This window comes from Narcine bancroftii, chromosome 3 (genome assembly GCF_036971445.1).
Source record: "Narcine bancroftii isolate sNarBan1 chromosome 3, sNarBan1.hap1, whole genome shotgun sequence".
NCBI classification, from domain to species: Eukaryota; Metazoa; Chordata; class Chondrichthyes; order Torpediniformes; family Narcinidae; genus Narcine; species Narcine bancroftii.
The window spans coordinates 169000715-169021086 of NC_091471.1; the positions used below are offsets into that span (position 1 = coordinate 169000715).

Consider the following 20372-nt stretch of genomic DNA (forward strand, 5'->3'; position numbering starts at 1 on the left):
CCCTTAACCTAAAGGTTAATTACCGACATATTATGATGGAAATCATACTACAAGGCAAATTAATGGCAGATGAGCATGCACTTGATGGGCCAGATGATCTACATCAGTGGTCTCAACCTTTTTCTTTCCACTCACATACAACTTTAAGTATGTCCTAGGTGCTCTTGATTAGCAAGGGATTGCTTATGGTGGTATGTGGGTGAAAAAAAAGTTTGAAAACCACTGTTTTAATCGTACCTAATTGACTCATAATGTGCATAATTTCATAACTCTAAAGGAAATGGGCCAATGACAATTTTTCTCAAGCAAAATATTTCAGTAACATTGGGTCTAGAGCAGTGATTCTCAACTTTCCCTTTCCACTCACACCACCTTAAGCAATCCCTTACTCATCACAGAGCACCTATGGCATAGGGATTACTTAAAGTAGTATGTGAGTGGAAAGGTTGAGAACCATTGATCTACAATGTAATGAAATACAGTAAAAGATCTTCCTGTTGCCTTGGTAACCTCAAGCCTAGTAGGGTATGGACTAAATTCAAATGAAAATAAATCAGCCATTACTTCCACTAGGAGAGGCTAAGAGAAGTGGGGGGGGGGGGGGTCATCAGTACTAGTGCAGTTGCTAGAAATAAGAATCTGAAACCAACAGTGCATGAACATGTTAGCAATGCGAATGGGGAATGTAACTATATGGAACTTAGATAACTTGTTGCAGTCAAGTTATAGACAGATTGCTTAAAATTTTTAAATTGGTATGGTGACTTGAAACTATCACCCTTAAGAGTTCTACAGGCCCTTTGGCCCAACTAGAGAAAGAAAGCTGCATTTTGACCCCAAATTCAAAGCAATGATGCGGTAGATATAATCTGGCCTGTGAACATGCAGCTATTTACTTCAAGGGCAACCTGCTCTTGACTGCCAAGTCAAAGATGATGTTATAGATGTGCTAAGATCAGGCTTTTCCTGGGTGAATGAAGCAGTCTGAACTCTGGTAGAGATGTAATTCTTAGAATTGTTATTAATGCAGGATTAGAAATTCATCTCAAGTATACAATTTATTACAACTTAGTTGATCTAGTTTTACTGAAGAATCTGTGCCATTTTCCCAACGTTATGTAAAATGTAGAACTGACTATGCATATTTTTAACTAATTATTTCGACAACTTCTCTGAAAATCCCATATTCTGTCTCCCAGCAAAAATTTTCTTGAACCAAAAATAGTGTAGCTCTGTTGGAACAAGAGTATTTGAAAACTGTAAACACATCTATCATACTATTCTGATCAATCTCTATTCTAGTTGTTACAGGCAGATAGCTGCAAGGAATAAACGGGGTCTGTTTGCCAAATTATGAACGTAGCCCCATACATCCACTCTTCAATGTATTGCCTAACCAAGTCAGCCCTACAAGTCTGTGCTGCCCAAATTATACCTGATTTACCTACACTCCAGTAGGTTTTTTTTTGAAGAAAGATGTCAAGCACTCAATGCAACTTGTAGAATTAAATTTTAATAGTGAAAAGATGCAAGAACCTTGGACATTCTAGCATTGGCATGGCCTTTAAACTGGTTCAATATTATTTACATAAAGGTGGCCGACAGCATTGCTTCACCACAAAGACAGCTAGAAAAGTGATCTTTAACCACAAGTTCTGGAAATTCAAGCATTTGACAAACCCAATCAGCTTCAAAGCTGGTTGTGCTTAAAAGATCCACCTACTTTCAGGACGAACTACCAAAGTTAACTCACTGATAACTTTGAATAATGATCACAATCTACCTTTATACATTTTTGACATGCAAAAATCTAAACATTTCTGCAAGGATCCCCACTTTCACTTTTTTTTTTAAACTTAACATTCCATGTGTAAAATTGATAGTGATTACCTACTGGTTATGGATTGCAACAATTCTTCCCACTTAGAATTTCTGAAGGCTGTTTGGGATTCTCCATCAAATGCAAATAACATGAACATTGTTCAAGGTGTTCTGCTAGCTACAGATGAATCTTTTATTACATCAAATCCAGTACAACCACTATGTTTGCTGTGAAACCTTATTTGAAAAAACATTACTCCTGTTATAATCACATAACATGCTTTCCTGATCTAATGGGAGTGTAAGACAGAGCAAATACTAAGAGTCACCCAAGAGGGGGAAAATATGCCACAAGCTATTCAACAATGAAGTTTTTTTTGAAAAGGATAAACCATAAAATAAGCAACTGTATTCCATAGCACATCAAAAACTAGTGCAGTTGACACTCCAATATTGAGGTCAAAATAGTAAAGCAGTACAGTTTTCTGGATTTAGGAGTTTTGTTGACAAAAGCATTGAACATTTCCTGTGGAACCCACTTATCCTGTCCATTGCTGTAATCTTTAACCCAGTTCTTCAAGTCTTTTGTCTGCTTTAGATTTTTATGCCAAACTGGACAAGATAGAAATTCAGGAAGAGAACCCAAGTCATCTTTGATCTATTTGGAATACATCACTGGAATGACACCAATTTTGAGGATGTATTACATTCCATTTTATGTGCTGTGATATTGGCACAAATAAACCCATACACCAGTTACTTTTACTGAATATAAAAATTATTCAGGGATTATTTTAAAACAGCAGCAATGAAAAAAAAATTGCAAAAGAGCAAACTTGAAATACTAAATCACTACTGTCATGCTGCCAGTTTTATACACCTTGCATTCCATTGATCATTGAAGTCGAAGTGGAGTAATAAATAGTCTGCTTTAATTCCTAACTGGTGATTTCATGGAATACACTGCACGCTCAAATTATTAAATGTTACAAATATTATGCATGGTTATCTTGTTACAATATTTAAAGGAAGTATTTTTCCACAAGTTGCACAATATTTACTGGGTTCACTTCTCTTCACACCACTGATTCTCCTTCCGGACCTGAAAAAGAAAAGTACAATTAGGTAATTAACACCCTTCTTCAGTGGCATTTCATCTTCACTCCAAAGCATCCTATCTCACTCAGGCATCTGATAATTAGACTCAATGACCATTTTTAAAGACAGGTGTACATACAGTCAACCTAGTGAAAATGGGCAAGAAAAAAAATCAACGGATCTTTAAATGGTCAATTAGATAATGCCTAAGTAAAATAATATGCATTGCACTGAAATAAGACTAATATCTAGCTCTGAATAATGTCAAAAGGAGAAAAAGCAGGAAAGTCTGCAAACATTGTATTTGTAGTGCAATATACAAAAGTGGTGGAGTAACACAACTAGTCACGCATCATTTGTAGGAAATAAAAGGAACCAGTGTTTCAGGCTGGAGCCCTTCACCAAGGTATGAGCAAAGGGCAGACAGACATCTGTTGACTGAACTGGAATAATTAATTCAATCCAGAATGAAACCATGGCCAGGAGTCACTTAGTTCCCAGTATACATTTCAAGCAATGTTTCAAGAGGGAAAGGAATGCTTCTTCAAAAGAAATGGCCTTAAAATAGTCAGAATAAGGACAAACAAGCATAGAACCCAAGCCCATATTACCTGTGCTTCCTCCTCTTCAGTAAAATCATTCTTGATGTTGAAAGTTTTGCGAATTTCTTCAGGTGTTTTTCCTTTAATCATGTTAGCAACAGTTTTGCAAGTTACATCTAGTAGCCCCTTTATATCAAGGTAGTTTGCTGCCTATTTGAAAATAAAAGCCCATTTAAAACCAGAGAAATACTGAGTCATTTATTTCATCGAGGGCTGTTCTCCAGATCTGAAGAGACAGTAGCAGTTGTCAGTAAACCAGCAACCCAGAGAATGGAATATTCCAGAATAAAAGTGACCACAATTGATGAATGCATGTCCAATTCCATTCCCAACAACTCAGGAAATGGAACAGACCATCCTCCACACAAATTTCAGACAATATTTGAATATAGATAGATGACAAGGTTTAACTAGCCAAGCTTGAAGTTTTCAGATAAATTGTCAGAGTACATACATAACACAACCGTGACATTCTTTTTCCTGCAGGGAAGGCAGAATTACAACTTATTGGCAGTACATTAAAAAAAACTGATTCAAGGTACATATGTAAACAAACTAATAAATGTAAACAAATTGTAATACAGAGAGAAAAAAATGAAGTGCAAAAGTAAGAATCCTCAAATAAGTCCTTGATACAGATATAGTTGGTGGAAAGAAATTGTGTTGAACCAGTCCACATCTCGCATTGATCGTAATGTCATACTATCCAAATACCAATCAGAAACACTCCTCTGGTATTATAACACCCAGGTCTGACTCACACCTCTCTCTCAACCTATGGTAGGCCCAGCTTAGCATTTTCACCTTGGAAAGCAAAATGCATCCTAGTTATAAATTTAGGTGTTTCTCAGTCTAAGCATCCCTTCCACTTGATTACGTGAAGGCAAGACCATTGTAGGGCCCCATCCTTCTCACAAGAAAACCCTAATTGTCGAAAGCAGTAGATGGTTCTATTCATCAATTCATATTTCTCTTTTAGTTGTTCAAAGGATATAATTATGCCCTTCCTCACAATAATCTTCAATATGCTGAATTCCTTTCATACCAAGTAATTAGAATTTTATTACCCAAATTCTGGCACAATGGTGCTTTTGGTGATATCCCCACTTTTTCATGCCAAAATTTAATCATTTTTTTAAAAATTAACATTCTATTTGTAAATAAAATCCTTCTCTGCCCCCTCCCTCAGTGTATGTAATCTATATGGATCCATGAGGGAGAGTTCTCTTCAAAAAAAAAAGTATGAATGGAATCTCACCTAGGCTGCTACATTTTTTTTTTAAATTCGGTAGTCTTAATTCACCCCTAATTTATATTCCTACATCAATTTCTCCATGGAGATACTAGGCATTTTATTATTTCAAATAAATTGTCTTATATGACTATTGAACATTTTAAAATAAATTGAGGCAAGGGAATAGCCAACACGTGGAAGAGGTATTGCAGTCTCGGCATCACTTTCATTTTCATACAATTAACCCTCCCAACTAAAGTACTGTATTTTCACTCATAACATGCACACGCATATAACGCACAGAAAATCATGAATATGGGTAAAAATATTTTTATATAATGTGGGTGTAGTATTCTAAATTCCAACTTGGCTAAAGCAATTTACATTTAAATGGGACATGAGACAAAGCACATACCAGTATCTGCCACAGTTAATCTCCTGCAATTAATACCCAATCAACTTCCACCAGAGGTATCAATCATCCATTACACAGATAGTCTGCTGCAACATATCAACAAGTTTTGGAGAGGAATCAGAAGGTGCTTTTAAGCTGCAGCACCTGGGTAGCCCTCCTGGGACCCAGGTGCAATTAGTGGGCAAAGGTGCCTCCGGTACTTTTTAAGCTGAGGAGGGATAGCCTCAGTAAATTGCCAACCTGGCAATTTAAGGGGATCCCGCCCCCACGATGACACAGTAAGTGACGCATCACACAAACCAAACTAATCTCCCCGTCCTCTTCTCCCCCCCCACAATGAGCTGTCAGTCTCCCTCCCACCGTCAATCGTGCTTCCCCCCCCAACCCGAAGCAGCTGGCCCCTCTCCCACCGATCGTGGCACCCCTCACCCTCAGGGCAGCGACCTCTCACCTCCCCGGGCCCTGGCAGTGGCCCCTCCCCCCCAGATCAGCGCAAACACTTCAGCCAGGGTAACCGAGTCGGCTATTTTACTGTTCAAACTGCCAGTCGACGTGTTCTGAAAAGTTTAACTGGGTTCCCTGACTACCTCCGAGGTAGGGCAGGGACCCAGTTGACTTTGGACGACACTGACTGGGTCCGACCCTTTCAAACTGCCTTGAGTGGAGGCGCTAACTGGGTAAATTAATTGTCTACACTTTCAATGCCACTATTCCCACGTCTGCTATAAATTGCCAGTTCGACTTTCCCATGCCTACTTTTGTGTGCATTCTTTCAACATGTAAAAATATCACACACACGGGGAAGGGGGGGGACCTGATTTGTAAAATACACATATAACGTGTGCAATATATGTGTAAAAATACGGTAATAGGCAAGTTCTTCCATCTTTATAGATCGTCTTTCTTTCCAAGCATAGGGTATAAATCTGTATAAATTTTCTGTTATCTAACATTATTCCTAAATATTCCTTCCAATTTCATAATCAAATTTATGGTGGCATAATTTCTTTTTTTTTCCACCCAAATTAATTTTGTAACCAGAGACTCTCCCATATTTCTCCAGTGTGGTCTGTAGTTTGCCCAAAGACTCATCAGGGTTTGATAAATACAACAGCACACTGTTTGCAAATAAATTTTATGCTCTTCCTGGTCAACTTTGAATCCCTTTATGTCAAGATCCTACTTTATGGCCTCTGCTAATAGTTCAATCACCAAAACAAAGAGATCTGGTGTGGTGACACTGCACACCCCTGCTGACTAGATCTACTCAAAGGAAACATCATCAACATCTGACCATTAGTTATAATTTTGGGCTGTGCCTCATGATAAAGGGTTTTTATCCAGTTTATAAATATTCTACCCATTTCAAAATTTTCTAATACTTTAAATAGAAACAGTCATTCTGACTGATCAAATGCCTTTTCTGCATCCAAAGATAGTTCACTTTAGACTTAGCCAGATGAATTATATTGAATAATCTGAATAAATTGTCTGCAGAGTGTCTTTTTTTGACAAAGCCTAGCTGATCTGCACTTATCAATTTAGTTAAATATTGCCTTAATCTATTAGTACAGCTTTAGCCAGAATTTTGCAATCTGCATTTAATAGAGAAATAGGTCTATGTGCAGACAATTTTAATGGATCAGTGTTTTTTTTTTTCTGGGAGTCTCTTCAGCCCCATTTATCACATTCATAACAAGAGGCATCAAAAGATCTTTGAATAGGCTATAAAACTTGGGTGGAAAACCATCTTCCCCTGGTGACTTTTTTACCTGCAATTTATTCAAGGCTTTTTCAATCTTTTCTCCAGTAAAGGGAGCATCCAATTCCATCTGATCTCAATTTTCCAATTTTAGCAATTCAAATCAATGAAAGAAATTCATCCATCTCCCTAGAGTCACCTAGAAATTTTGACATACAATTTTGTATAATATTGTCTAAAACTATTTTTGATTTCTTTCAGATTATATATTAATTTGTCAAGTTCTGTTTGAATTGCATTAATATCATTCTTGATGTCTCTTGCGCCTTTTATTGCCACGACAGAACCTTATGTACTCCATCTCCCAATTCATAAATGTTTTGATTTTAAAATTCTGCTTTATATGTTTATAATGTATTATATTTCAAGTTTTTTTTCAGTTTTCATATTCATCTTTTGAACCCAATCTCTGATATTCTTTTTCCAACTCTTATTTATTTCTCTAGACCATTAACCTCTTAACCTTCTTTATTTATTTTTTTTAAACATATGAAATTATCTGTCTCTTTAATAAGCCTTGAGTGTACTCCATATTAAAAAAAAAGTCTCCTAATAAAATTACAGTCCACAAGAGCCGGCATTCGCTCGGACGCGGCTCTCCTTCAGCTGGCACATTCAAGTGTCAGAAAGGCGTCTTCTCCACGACCACCTGAAAGCCCCAGCTGCACGCCCCCAGCCGCCTCCGCCGGCACATTATCTGCATCCGTGCACCTGAAAGCGGCTAATAACTTGTCCCACCCAGTCCCTTTTTATTATGTTCTAATTTTGTAAGGTGCATTTCCTGTAAGAAAACTATGTCTGCTTTTAATTTTTCCAAGTGTGCCAACTCTCTTCCTTTTTATGTCCTGTTTAACCCATTTACATTATAACTAATACATTTTAACATTTTACTCATATTCATACATATCCAGCTCTGCCATATGACCCTTCTGCTTATTCATACAAAGATTTTTCCCCTTAAAAAACACATGCAATGCTCCTGCACTGATGGTGATGTAAACAAGAAACCCCAGAAAAAAGCCCATGGCACTATCTAAAAGAAAGCCCCTCCCCTCAATTTCGGTGCCATTTTGTAAAAACTCCCCTTCTCTGATGCCATTAATTCTGTTCAGTTGCCCTGCTATTATTTTACCAAGTATTCACTCTCTACTGAGCTCTCCTTATATATTTCAATATTACTTTAATTAACCAATAAAAGACAATTCAAAATATAACTCTCTTTTTACTTTGAACCAGATTTTTTAAAGTTCACGGTTCACTTTATCCTTATTTTTCTTTCTGAAATCCATTCTGAGGTCCCCTTTATAGTCTCTATATACATCTCTCCACCTCCTTTGGAGATTGACAGAATTTTCAATCTCCCTCCAACACATCAATCCTCAATATCGCTGGGTATAGCTTAGAGTACTTTATGTTCCATGTTCGTAGTCATCTCTTGACGCCATCAAATTCCTTTCTTTACTTAACCAAGTTCGCACCAAGATCTTGAAAAACCCCAGCATTTTTCTACTTTCCAACTTGACTGAGCCATTATTTTCCCTGACATATTCTAGTGCTCTTTTAAGTGTTGCCTCCTGATCCCAAAAACTTAAGAATTGTACCAGGAGCAGTTATGGTCTTTCATCATCTGGTCTTCTAGGACTGAGAGTTCGGTGGGCTCTCTCAATAAGCAAGTTTTCTTTGAATCTTCCTATTCCCAACACTTGAAGAATCCATTCCTTAAAAGAGCCCCACCAGGTTATTCCCTTTAGTCCCTTCTTTTAGCTTGATGATAGACATTATTCCTTCTGCTGATATTCTCCAAATTATCGATTTTATCCAGCAGCATTTGTTTATCCAGTTTCCATGCTGCTGCATTTTCTTCCTTAGCCTTCAGTTTTCCTGAGCCAATGTCAGTTCATTTTCGACCTGGTCCACTCAAGCCATCAAATTTTCAAGGCGCCGTCGCCATCACCAATATTTTGTCTGCCACCTCTTTCAAAACCGTCAAAATTGTCCACTTACTGTCTCCATTGTTTCCAGCAACTTTTGCAGATTGGGTGTTGACCCCCCCCCACCCCCACCTTTGAATCTGAACTGACAAACTCCAAGCCATCCAGCCCATTTACAGTATGGGAATCCTGGTCAATATCTGAAAATTTAAAATTTCCTAATATCACAATTTTGTTTCTTAAATCAGAATGTTCTCTCAACAGATTTGCTTCTCCAATTCCCTCTATTGGGTGGTCTATAATACAACCCTATTTACTATTGATAACAAGCCACAAAGGAAGACTGTCACTTACACATGGAAACTCCATGTCAAAATTATTCAGTAATGGTTTACATTATTTATTTACAAAAAACAAAATTTGGCATATATACTAACCAGAATTAGTTCAAAAAGAGTGCCCTGGTCAACTTTCAGAAACTCTTGATCCCACACAGGTATATCATCTGTTCTCTTCTCTTTGTTTTCGTCATCTTCTGGTGGTGGAGGATCATCCCGATGATGAGTACACCACTGAATTACCTGGGTGTAGAAACTTGCAAATGACTGGTTGTTTATTCCTTACAAGTCAAAATTGCACCTACTTACCCAATAGAATCAATTAGCTAACGTTAACTTTTACGCTCAAGAGCCCTTGGAAAGAGAAGTTTTGGTTTTAAATCCACATGTTGAACATTCAAAATCCAGTGCAATAAAAGTTTACAAGAGGAAGCATGTCCATTTCTTTTGCAACTTTCACCCATTTAGAACATCCTATTTTTTTTAAAAATCTAGCTACTATTGCAATGAGGGAAACAATGCACACAATTTTTCTGGTAGCACGAAAAGACAAACAGATTAGTGAGCTCAGCCTTGCTTACTCTGTGGTAAATATCAGGATAACAGGAATAACTATTTGGAATGGAAAATAATGCCCTGGGCTCCCCTGCTTGTTTGAGCAAGAGACAGGAATTCCAAATGAATTGAATATTATCACATATTCCAAGCAAAAAAAACATTGTTTTGTGTGCTATCTCGGCAAGACAATTTATCCTTAAGTATCAGAGCTAGTGCAAAATAAAACTAAGTTCAGAGTACAACATTACAAGAAAAAGTTCTATTAAAACAGTGCAAGGGTAGCATCACTTTTACAAATGACTGACTGTTCAATAACACCAGGTAAGAAACTGTCCTCTAATCGGATGATGCTAATTTTCTAACTCATGAATCTTCATCTTCCCAGGAGGGGGAGGGGAGAAGAGAGTGCAAGTGAATGAGATGGATGCTGCAGCATTCCCTCCAAACTGACAGGTTGAACTAGGTGTTCAAATCTTTGGGGTGAGACTTGAACCGACAACCTCCCAAGTCAAGATTGACACATTTCTATTTGATTTTTGAGTTCTTCATGAAATGAAGAACTAGATACTAGCAAATAGCCACCACACCCAAGATTAATGCAGAAAATATTTTGTTCTCTTACCTTTTTCAGAATAGCAGCATTCACATTTGGTAATGGAACTGGGTCATCATCACCTTCATCATCCATTCCTAGATCTGAGATTTGGAACAAAGCAAATGGTGTACCCACACATTGATTGCGATGCAAAAAAAAAATGTTCAATATCTCAAAATTAATGATTCAGGCTGAGAACCTTTCACTAAAATGGCTCTGATGCCACCTGGTCTGCAAGGATTATTGACAGCCACTTCAGATTTTATGATTTTTCCTACAATCAACTAGGCATGTCAATCGTGCGTGCTAAAGTCATCTTTTTTTCAGGTCAGATTTTTCTGGGCATGTTAGCAATTCTCTCCTATTCATTTTAAAGGGGCCTTTTGGTGATAACCACCACTCCCTACTACTTGATCTTTTTTTTTTAAAAGATTGTGCCAGCTTTTTTACTGCACAGTCATATTACACCTCTGGATTATTGCCACATCTATCAATAGCATCCCGCATTGGCAATGCAAGCAGTTGGACTCCTGCTGCATTCACCATTGTTTCAGCAGCAGTAAGCCTATTCTGTCAACTCATAGCACAACCAGTATTCAGAAAGATTCATTTTGCAGATTGAAAAAGTATAAACAGAAGTAAATCCAGACAACTAGTGGTGGCACCTTTTCTTTGAATGCAGACATTTTGAATCATTATATTAGTAAAACAATTGAAACTGCTTGTAGATTAAAGCCCCCAAAAAACATAATTCAATCTTTTCTAGTACTTTATCTATGAAGGCACAACAAACCAAGAGAAAGATTGTTGGTTTAATACACAAAAGCATTGGATAAACTCAGCAGGACCCGCAGCGTCCAGAGGAGGCACAGATAAAGAACCAACAATTTGGTCTTGAGCCCTTCTTCAAGGTATGAGCAAAAAACAGACAGCCACCTGGTTGGGGGGGGGAGAAGGAGGGCAGAAGGGGCGGGGAGGAGTGCAGGTCAACAGGCAAGAGGAGATGGGTGGGAGGGCAGAACAGAAAAAAAGCTAAGTAGTATGTGGGGGTAACTTTGAATAGAGAAGGGGCAAGGAGCTAAAGGAGAAGGATAGGGAAAGAGAAGGGGCCAACTGAAACCAAGGGAGTTGATGTTAATGGCATCTGGTTGGAGAGTGCCCAGGTATTGTTGCTCCAATTTGATGGTAGCCTCAGTTTGGCAGTGCATGAAGCCATGGTCAATAGATGTGTTGGTGTGAGAATGTGTGTATACACACACATAGAGCAGGAAGAAATAGAGAGGTAAAACTCAGACACATAAATCTCAGCTGTGAAGATCTGCTGATTCATGACCCATCTTAAAGTCACTGGGAAGTTTTCAACAAGGACCTTTGTTACTCTAAAATTCAACTTCAGTCCTAATCATAAAAAAAGGGCAATTATTCAAATTCCAGATGAAAAGTCCTAATTCTCATTGGAAGCAAGTGAATTATGCACATTTGGCACTTGTACATGAATAAGCAGTCACCTTGATTTACATAAACATCTAGGTTCTCACCACAATATTATAAGATAAACATTTAAAGCAGATAATCCAACAAAGTACAGAGGTTTTAAAATATTACTGTTATTTCAGACCCCCTTTTTAAGACATACCTTCCAACATTGTCTTGATGGTGATGGACTGTTTTGCTATTTCTACATCCACCTCAAAGATCTCTCCATCTGAACTTTGCAGCTTAATAGCTGGCATTTTCTTAAAAAAAGAAAAAAATCTGCATTCAGAAGTGTTGGCTTTCGTGATGAGTAACATGATCTCAGATTGCCCACATTAAACTAAAACTCTACACTCCTCACCTCTTCAGTAGCCAACATAATATCATCCATTACCCTTCGTCCTTGCTGTCTGGAGACGTACCTCGCCATCCCTGGCGGCATTTTATTTCTACAACTATGTCACTACAGCCCCAATGATGGTCACTCCTTCAAATCATTTTGTCATAGCTTCAGGATCTAACTTCACCAAGCTTTTGTTAAGATGCTTATTTTATAGTTACATCCCTCAAAATACATTTTCCTTTAAGTATTTGCATATCTTCAATATGATACACAAGAATTTGAAATCCCAATGGAGGTTTATAAGAGGAAAAGAGTAAACAAAAAGCATATGAGATATTTTCAAGTAAAATTTACTAATCTCCATGAAGTTAAATGCACAAATGGTCAGGCCTTGAAACAAGATTGAAACTTAAGTGAATGACAGATACATGGAATTAAAAGGAGTACATGGCAACCAGGTGAAAAATCATAATCAGGTAAAGTGGCTACATATGCTACAAGGGGGGGGGGGGGGGATCACAAATCTTATTAACAGAACAAGGTACTACTACAAAAACCTACGAGGTCGTTGCTACATACAATACTGAGATGCACCAAAATTCTTACTTGCCGTAACCACAAAGCATAAAGTAAATGACCACAATATACCATGAGACAGAAAAGATAAATATAACCCAATACCAAAGATCAAAGTATGAAACAGCAGGGACTCCCTGATAGATGAGCAGCCAAATGGATGCAGTGCGGAAGTGTAGGATGTAAACATTGACAACCCTTAGCCCCACCACTCGCCGAAGAGACTGCGAGGCCAGAGGCGACTCGCCCCTTCCCTTTCTACCGTGGCTTTGAGCAGCAGGTGAACATGCGTGTCCTGTATGGAACCTGGCGCGCATGGTTTCCACGGTTACCGTTGTCTTCACGAACCGATTGTGACGTTCCACTGTCTCTCCGCGCTGACTTTCCCTGATCCGATCACCACTTGGCTCCTCGCTAATCATAGGTCACCCACCCCGCGTTGCGTCACAGACTTTGCTGCGCAACGTTAGGACCCAAAATTGGCTTCCACTGAAATGCCTGTTTGTCAAAAATGTTTGATTGAAACGAAGGAAGCGCTATTTTTTTTAAATTTCCTGCACACTAAATGTAACTGTAAGCATTTAAATAATACACTGAATCTTTTCTAAGAATAGACCGAACGTGGAGATACGTTTGAGTGAAAACCGATACCGCGGGAGAGCCGATCCGGCCGAATACACCTAAACCAGCCAGCAGCCCCGTACGTGTGGAGCGTGGGAGAGCCACGCAAACACGGGGAGAACTTCTCACAGACAGCCCGTCCCGGAGCCGAACTCGGCGCCGCGCTAAACTACAGGCATCGACGTCGGATGCAAGGCCATAATCACCTCTGGACGACGCGCCGGCGGCAGAGTTTCCGTCTGAACAGATTGGAGCTGCTGGCTTCAGTTTGCCAAGGGTGGGGGAAGCAAAAGGAGGGCAGGCTGCGTCACGTGGTCGACGCGGGGGCTTCTGGGGGATGCCGTTTCGTGTTGCACAGAAGAACTGCAATGGCCAGGATGCAACGGGCGATCACGTGTTCTGTACGTCCTGAGCTCTAATTGGCCTGGGATGCCCATGACTGTGCAAATGTTTCGATGTTCGGTCTCGCAGCTTCTGGTAACATCATTGATCTTGCTTAATGTCCATTACGGAACCTTCACCAACTCATTTCAGTCCGTGGACATTGGCCGCAGACTTTACCCTGATGACTCTGAAACTAAGCCAGATTATGTTGACAAATTTTTCTGTTGGTCCACTCCTTCAACGTGGACCACCTACTTCCCCAATCCTCATTGTCTCCATCTTGACAATTCCATATGGCCCTCATAACACTTGAAATTATTCAGAATGTTGCTGCCCTTTTGCATCATCGTTCGTCCTTGGCGCGGTAAATGGATTCACTTTAAAGATTTCACCTTAACTTTTTCTCTACAATCTCTGATTGTCCATTATGCCTACACTTTTTCCACTAGCTTCTTGAGCATGCTAAATTTTAAGCAATCCCCTCATTGGCAGATGGGTCAATGGAATTCCTTTCATTCCTGTCCTTACTATATTACTCGTGGATACTCTAAAACTTACCCTTTTGTCTACGATTTTGGTCATCTGTCCATATTTTCTTATACGGTTTGGTAACACCAGAAATGTTTTTGCTAAAGTTAGAGATGTTGGAGAGGAACGGGCAACTTTTTGATTCACAAATGAGTACCTTCATCAATTATAAACTGTAAAGATGAATTTGAGCTGCCAAAGGTTAGAACACAGGAAAATGTAATAATGGACATACAAAATACTTTGCTTCCACTTGCTCCTACTTCTGACGTGACTCAATAATGTGAGGGTATTAACAGTCAGTTTGTTTACATTCTTTCTTTGCATTTCTCTCTTTTGTATACACATCTTTTCTTGATTAGTTTTTTTTGCACTACTAATACATTTCCTGCCTGACCAGCAGGAAAGAATGTTAGGGTTGGATGCGACATCATGTACTCTGAGCATGAATCTGAACTTTGAACTTTAAAGTATCTATGATTCTCAACAATAATTGGGATAATAACTGGCAGAACGAGGTTTCAGAACACAAAAATGGCATTGAAGAACCAGTTGTGTTCAGAACCTTTATCTCTTAGATTGGACCTCCAAATGCATATCCATCCATACAGGAAAGAACTTCCATTTATATGGTGACTTCAGTGTTTTCAGAACAATCTAGAGAATTCCACTGATAATAAATTGTTGGAACCATTGTCATTAATCTGTTACGTGAAAGATCTAAAAATGGCATTGGGATAAATGACCAGTTAATTTGCAGTTTCTGCTATTAAGGATTAAGTGTGCACAAAAAAGATGTGATTTCCATTCTGCATTCAACTGTCAGATAAGATCAGGTGCTCAAAGATTGGTTTGGAATTTAACCCATGTCGCCAGCTCAAAACTGAGCCAAGCCAAGAGAAGTATTTTATTGTTATGCTATGTGTATTTCCTCTCTCTGCCAGTGTAAGGGACCAAACTCTCCAAAACAGTTTCTCAGGAGTTACACAAAACCATAAGATTTTGGAGCAGAAGTAGGACATTCAGACCATGGAGTCTCTCCATCATGAGCTGATCCATTCTCCCACTAAATCCCACTCCCCTGCCTTTGACACCCTGAATATTCAGATACCTATTAACTTCTGCTTTAAATACACTCAACGATTTGGCTTCCACAGCCACCCTTGGAAGCAAATTCCATTCTCTGGCCAAAGAAATTTCTTCTCATCTCTGTCCTTCTAATCTGAAGTTGTGCCCCTCGATTCCCTGAGCAAGGGGAACAATTTATCCACATATACTCTGTCCATGCCTCTCAACATTCAAAATACTTCTACGATGTTCCTCCTCATTCTTCTGAACTCCAAGAAGTATAGTCCAAGAGGCATCAAACATTTCTCATTTGCTAATCCCTTCATTCCAGGAATCATTCTTGTGAGATTGCAGATGCTGGAATTTGAAGCAAGAAACAAATTAGTGGGGGAACTCAGCAAGTCAGCCAGCGTCTGATCCAAGTAAGGGATCTCAACCCAAAATAACTACTGTCCATTTTCTACACACAGAAGGAAACCATAGTTTCTCATGTGGTCTCAACTTGGTTATACATATGGAGGAGCATTGAATCAGAGCCTTTACTTCTGTAAATCCTGTGGGTACAGGGTAACAACTTGCAAGAAGGTTCTCATAGAAATCACCTTTTATTTTCCAGTGTCAAGCGTTTGTCTCTATGTCCTCTCACTGACATTTTCTCTCTTCACTTACCTTGTCAGTTCCAGTACTGCAGCCAAGAACAGTCCATTCTGCCCTCTGTGTTTAAGCATTCCATTAAGATTATGCTCAACTCCAATACTTGCCTTTTCTCCATGAATTCTCTCACCAGAGATTTGCCAACTTCAATTCCCTACTGACTACAGAATCTGGAGTGGAGAATGGGGAGGTGGGTGGGGAGAACGGGGAAACGACATCCAGGATGCATTCCCAATTGCTCCACTCTATTTCCACAGTTGACCCCAGGAAATAGTAGACCCCAAATAAGCTTGATTGATACCTCAGTTGAAGAACAAGAGGGGCAATTTCTGATCCCCATTCTTCAATCAAGAGGATCTTGTCAGAAGGGCAAATCCTTCCAATCCAATTTCAATCCAAATCTCATAATAGCTTGATACGTGACTGTTCTTTCTTTTCTTTTTAAAATATTTTTATTGGTATTGAACAATTATACAATGTTGGACAAATTTAGAAAAAATTATAAATATGATAATAAGAAATCCAGAGCTAATTAAAAAAAATTTATTTGTTTGCGACGTTACAGGAAAAAAATAAAACATTAATCAAATATCCAAAGCCAATGATACCAAAAAATATACTTTTATATTTTTCTCCCCATCCCTCCTCCCACCCAAAAGAAAGGGAAATAAAAGAAACACCTACCATTTAATATACAACAATTTTAGCATAGACAATCATTAATTTTTATTAAAAATTACTAATTAAGAGGAGTGGATAAGATAGGTAGAAAATTATCCACAAATCCATATATGGTTTCCAAATACTATAAAAATGTTCAACTCTATTCCTTAAACTATATGTAATTTTTTCCAAAGGTATACAATTTCCCATCTCATTATACCATCTACTTAATAACACTTCTCTATCATCTTTCCGTGATGTCGCTATACATTTCTTTGCAGTTCCTATTGCAATACTTACATTTTCTTGGTATTTGTCCAAATTCAATTTTATATCATTTTCATAAATAACTCAAAGTAAAAATATTCTTGGATCCTTTGGCATCTTTATCTTCATAATTTGCCCTAATAATAAACTCAGTTCATTCCAAAACCTTTCACTTTTTCACAAGACGACAATAAATGCAAAGTCCCTATTTCTTTCACACATCTAAAACACTTAGTTGAATAATTAGGATTGTTCATTTAACTCATGTGGAGTATAATACAACTGATGAAGAAAATTATATTGAACCATTTGATATCCAACGTTCACTGTATTTGTAACACTTTCATAACATGGTTTTGAACAAATTTCCTCCTGAATTTGTATATTTAAATCTCCCATTGGATTTTTGATTTATACATATCTTTCTTTTAGTCTCTTGTAATTTTATATACATATTAGTAATAATTTTTTTACAACAAATGTATGTTATTTTATCTTCAAATTGACTGTTTAGCAAATCTTAATAGTGAAATAAAATACAACAACAAAAAACACAAATCCCTTCCTCAAAGCAGGTTGAAAATTGACATATATGAATCAAGTAATACCTTCTTGGAGAGGGACAACACAGGACCAAGATTCCTGAACAACACTAAATCTTAAGATTATGATAGTAGTCCATAAATGAGCCCCATGTCTTTTGGAATTTAATATTTGAATCCTTGATAGCATATCTAATTTTCTCTAGATTTAAGCAAGACATAATATTGTTTAGCCACTGTGTAGGTGGGGTATGATCTTTCCATTTTTTCAATATTGCACATCTGGCAATAGTGAAGTAAAAGATAAAATTCAGCTCTGAATGGAAGTCAGTAATACACCATCCTCTTGAGATATTCTAAAAAAGTAATTAAAAGCCAAGGTTCCAATTTTAAATTTAGAATTGCCGATAGTGTTTGAAAAACATCTTTCAAAAGGGTTCCTAAGCAAGGGCAAGTCCAGAACATATGAATGAAAGAGGGATCGCCTGTTTTACATTTGTCACATAAAGGATTCATATCTGAATAAAAACAAGACATATGCGCTCTGTCGACCACCTTAAATTGCAGCAAACAATGTCATGCACAGAAGCAGTGTTAATCAGACTAAAAATAAAATCCCAACCCTCATTAGAGATCAAAAGGTTGAAATCCTGCTCCCAGGTGTTCTTGATTTTAACTAATGAGGCAGGTCTTAAATTTACCACTGACATAAATAAGAAATATTAAGCCTTTACAAGGAAGTTGTAGTTCAAAAAATGTATTAAGAATATTCACCTGAGGAGTCATGTGATGGAGTAGTGGCCGGTAGGGGAACTCCAGCCCTCTCCAGAAAAGTAAAAAGGTAGAGAAAAAACAAAGTCACTAACACAGAAACCATAACAAATTGAAAGTGAAAGTGTGGAGAAAATGGCAGCAAAGAAAGAAAAACCAAAAACAATGGGAAGAAAAGAAGAAGGAAGGACGTCAGAGGAGGAAGGTGAAGGCCTTACCGGTACGAGGAGGCCTGCCATGGAGAGAGAAGCCTGCTCCCTGAGGTCAGTGGAAACCCCAAACTCAGGACTACAAAAATGGCTCACGGAGCCAAACAAAAGTGCGCAACCGCGCATGTGCGAATCCTCGCGCATGCACAATGCGCAAGACAAAAACAACACCGACGGGAGGGGGGACCAGCTGAGGAGTAAATCTCCACAGCTGAAACAGACAAATACAACACAACAGCAAGACTCTCAACAGGAAAACAGAAAATAACGAGAACAAGAAGGAAGAGGATAAAAATAGGAAATCAAAGAAACAACAGATGACCAACCCAGAAGAAGAAGACCAACACCAAGACACTTTTAATAAAAATAAGAAGAACAAAATAAAATAAACAACCCAACAAGAAAATCAGAAGAGACAGAGGAAAAGGACACAGATCCTGGAGTGGACTCAGAAGAAGAGGAGGGAGAACACAGAGAAATGGAAGATGAAGGGAAGGGCAAGTACATGGATATATTTTTTTTTAAAGAATATATGGAAACAGTAAAAGAATGGCAGTCACAAGAATTCAGTGAAATAAAAAGAAGAATAAAAAGTACAGAAGAAAAAAGTGAATAGATTAGAGATGATCATGACAGATATAGGAAAAAGAGTAGACAAGGTGGAAGAACGAGAAACAGCCATAGAAATTGAGGTAGATGACTTAAAAAAGAAATTAGAAGAATCTGATAAAAAAGTTAAAGAAACACAGGAGCTGTTTGCTCAGAAGATAGATATAATGGAAAATTGTAATAGAAGAAACAATATAAAGATAATGGGCCTTAAGGAAGATGAAGAAGGCAAAAATATGAAAGAATTTATAAAAGAATGGATCCCCAGGGTCCTAGGAAGACCAGAATTACAGGAAGAAATGGAAATAGAAAGGGCACACAGAACATTAGCCCCTAAACCACAACCACAACAAAAAACAAGATCCATTCTAGTAAAATTCCTAAGATATACAACAAGAGAAAATATATTGGAGAAGGCAATGAAAAAAATAAGAGAAGACAAAAAACCACTGGAATACAAGGGTCAAGAAATTTTTTTCTATCCAGATATAAGTTTTGAACTCCTGAAGAAAAGGAAGGAGTTTAATGCAGCAAAAATGACCCTATGGAAAAAAAGGTTATAAATTTATGTTAAAATACCCAGCGGTACTTAAAATAGTTATCCCGGGACAGCAAGGCAAACTATTCTCGGATCCGGAAAAAGCACGAAAATTTGCAGAACAACTACAAAATAGACGGGCATGAAGAAATGTAACAAGAACAAAAATGACAACTATATATATAAGAGTATAAGTAAGAACTAAGGGAAAGAAAGGGAAGAAAGGAAGTAAGGAAGGAATTAAGAATGACCTTTGTTATATATGAAGATTAAAATCTTTTCTGGGGGGGCTGGGTGGGGAAGAATAACAGTCACTGCGAAATCACTTGACGCTTGCGAGTGGATTCGCAAATACAAATGGAGAGGGGAGATGTGGCTGCCCGATAAGGGACAAAGGGCAACTCAGAAAGGGGAGGGACTATTGGGGTTAAAGGAATTTTAGATATGAGAATAGTGGAAATATTTTATGTTTTAGAAATGTTGTCTTATAAAGTGTTCAAAACAAGAAAGCAGAAATGTATAAGAAGGGAAGGTGGTGATGAGGAAACGGAAAGGAAAGATAAAGTATGAAATGACTATGTTGAACTATATGACTTTAAATATTAATGGAATACATAACCAAATCAAAAGGAAGAAACTGTTAAATTTACTGAAAAAAGAAAAAATTGATATAGCATTCGTACAAGAAACACATCTAACTGAAGTGAAACACAAGAAATTAAAGAGAGATTGAATAGGACATGTAACAGCAGCATCATATAATTCAAAA

The 20372-nt window shown here is 37.9% G+C and overlaps 1 protein-coding gene across 8 annotated transcripts; it reads right to left on the bottom strand.

The window, feature by feature from the left end:
• Positions 1 to 1497: 1497 nt before the first annotated feature.
• Positions 1498 to 13683, bottom strand: LOC138757826 (S-phase kinase-associated protein 1). 8 transcript variants are annotated; one of them, XM_069925783.1, is made up of 6 exons: positions 13577 to 13683; positions 11991 to 12090; positions 10382 to 10455; positions 9301 to 9444; positions 3531 to 3671; positions 1498 to 2923 (listed from the first exon to the last, which is right to left on the bottom strand). In XM_069925783.1, exons 2-6 carry the CDS (start codon positions 12085 to 12087, stop codon positions 2888 to 2890), a joined length of 492 nt encoding a protein of 163 aa, XP_069781884.1. In that variant the 5' UTR covers positions 12088 to 12090; positions 13577 to 13683; the 3' UTR covers positions 1498 to 2887. The 8 variants fall into 8 exon arrangements, with proteins under 8 accessions (XP_069781884.1, XP_069781887.1, XP_069781880.1 ...); XM_069925786.1 differs by lacking the exon at positions 13577 to 13683 and adding an exon at positions 13098 to 13186; XM_069925779.1 differs by lacking the exon at positions 13577 to 13683 and adding an exon at positions 13082 to 13186.
• Positions 13684 to 20372: the final 6689 nt, after the last annotated feature.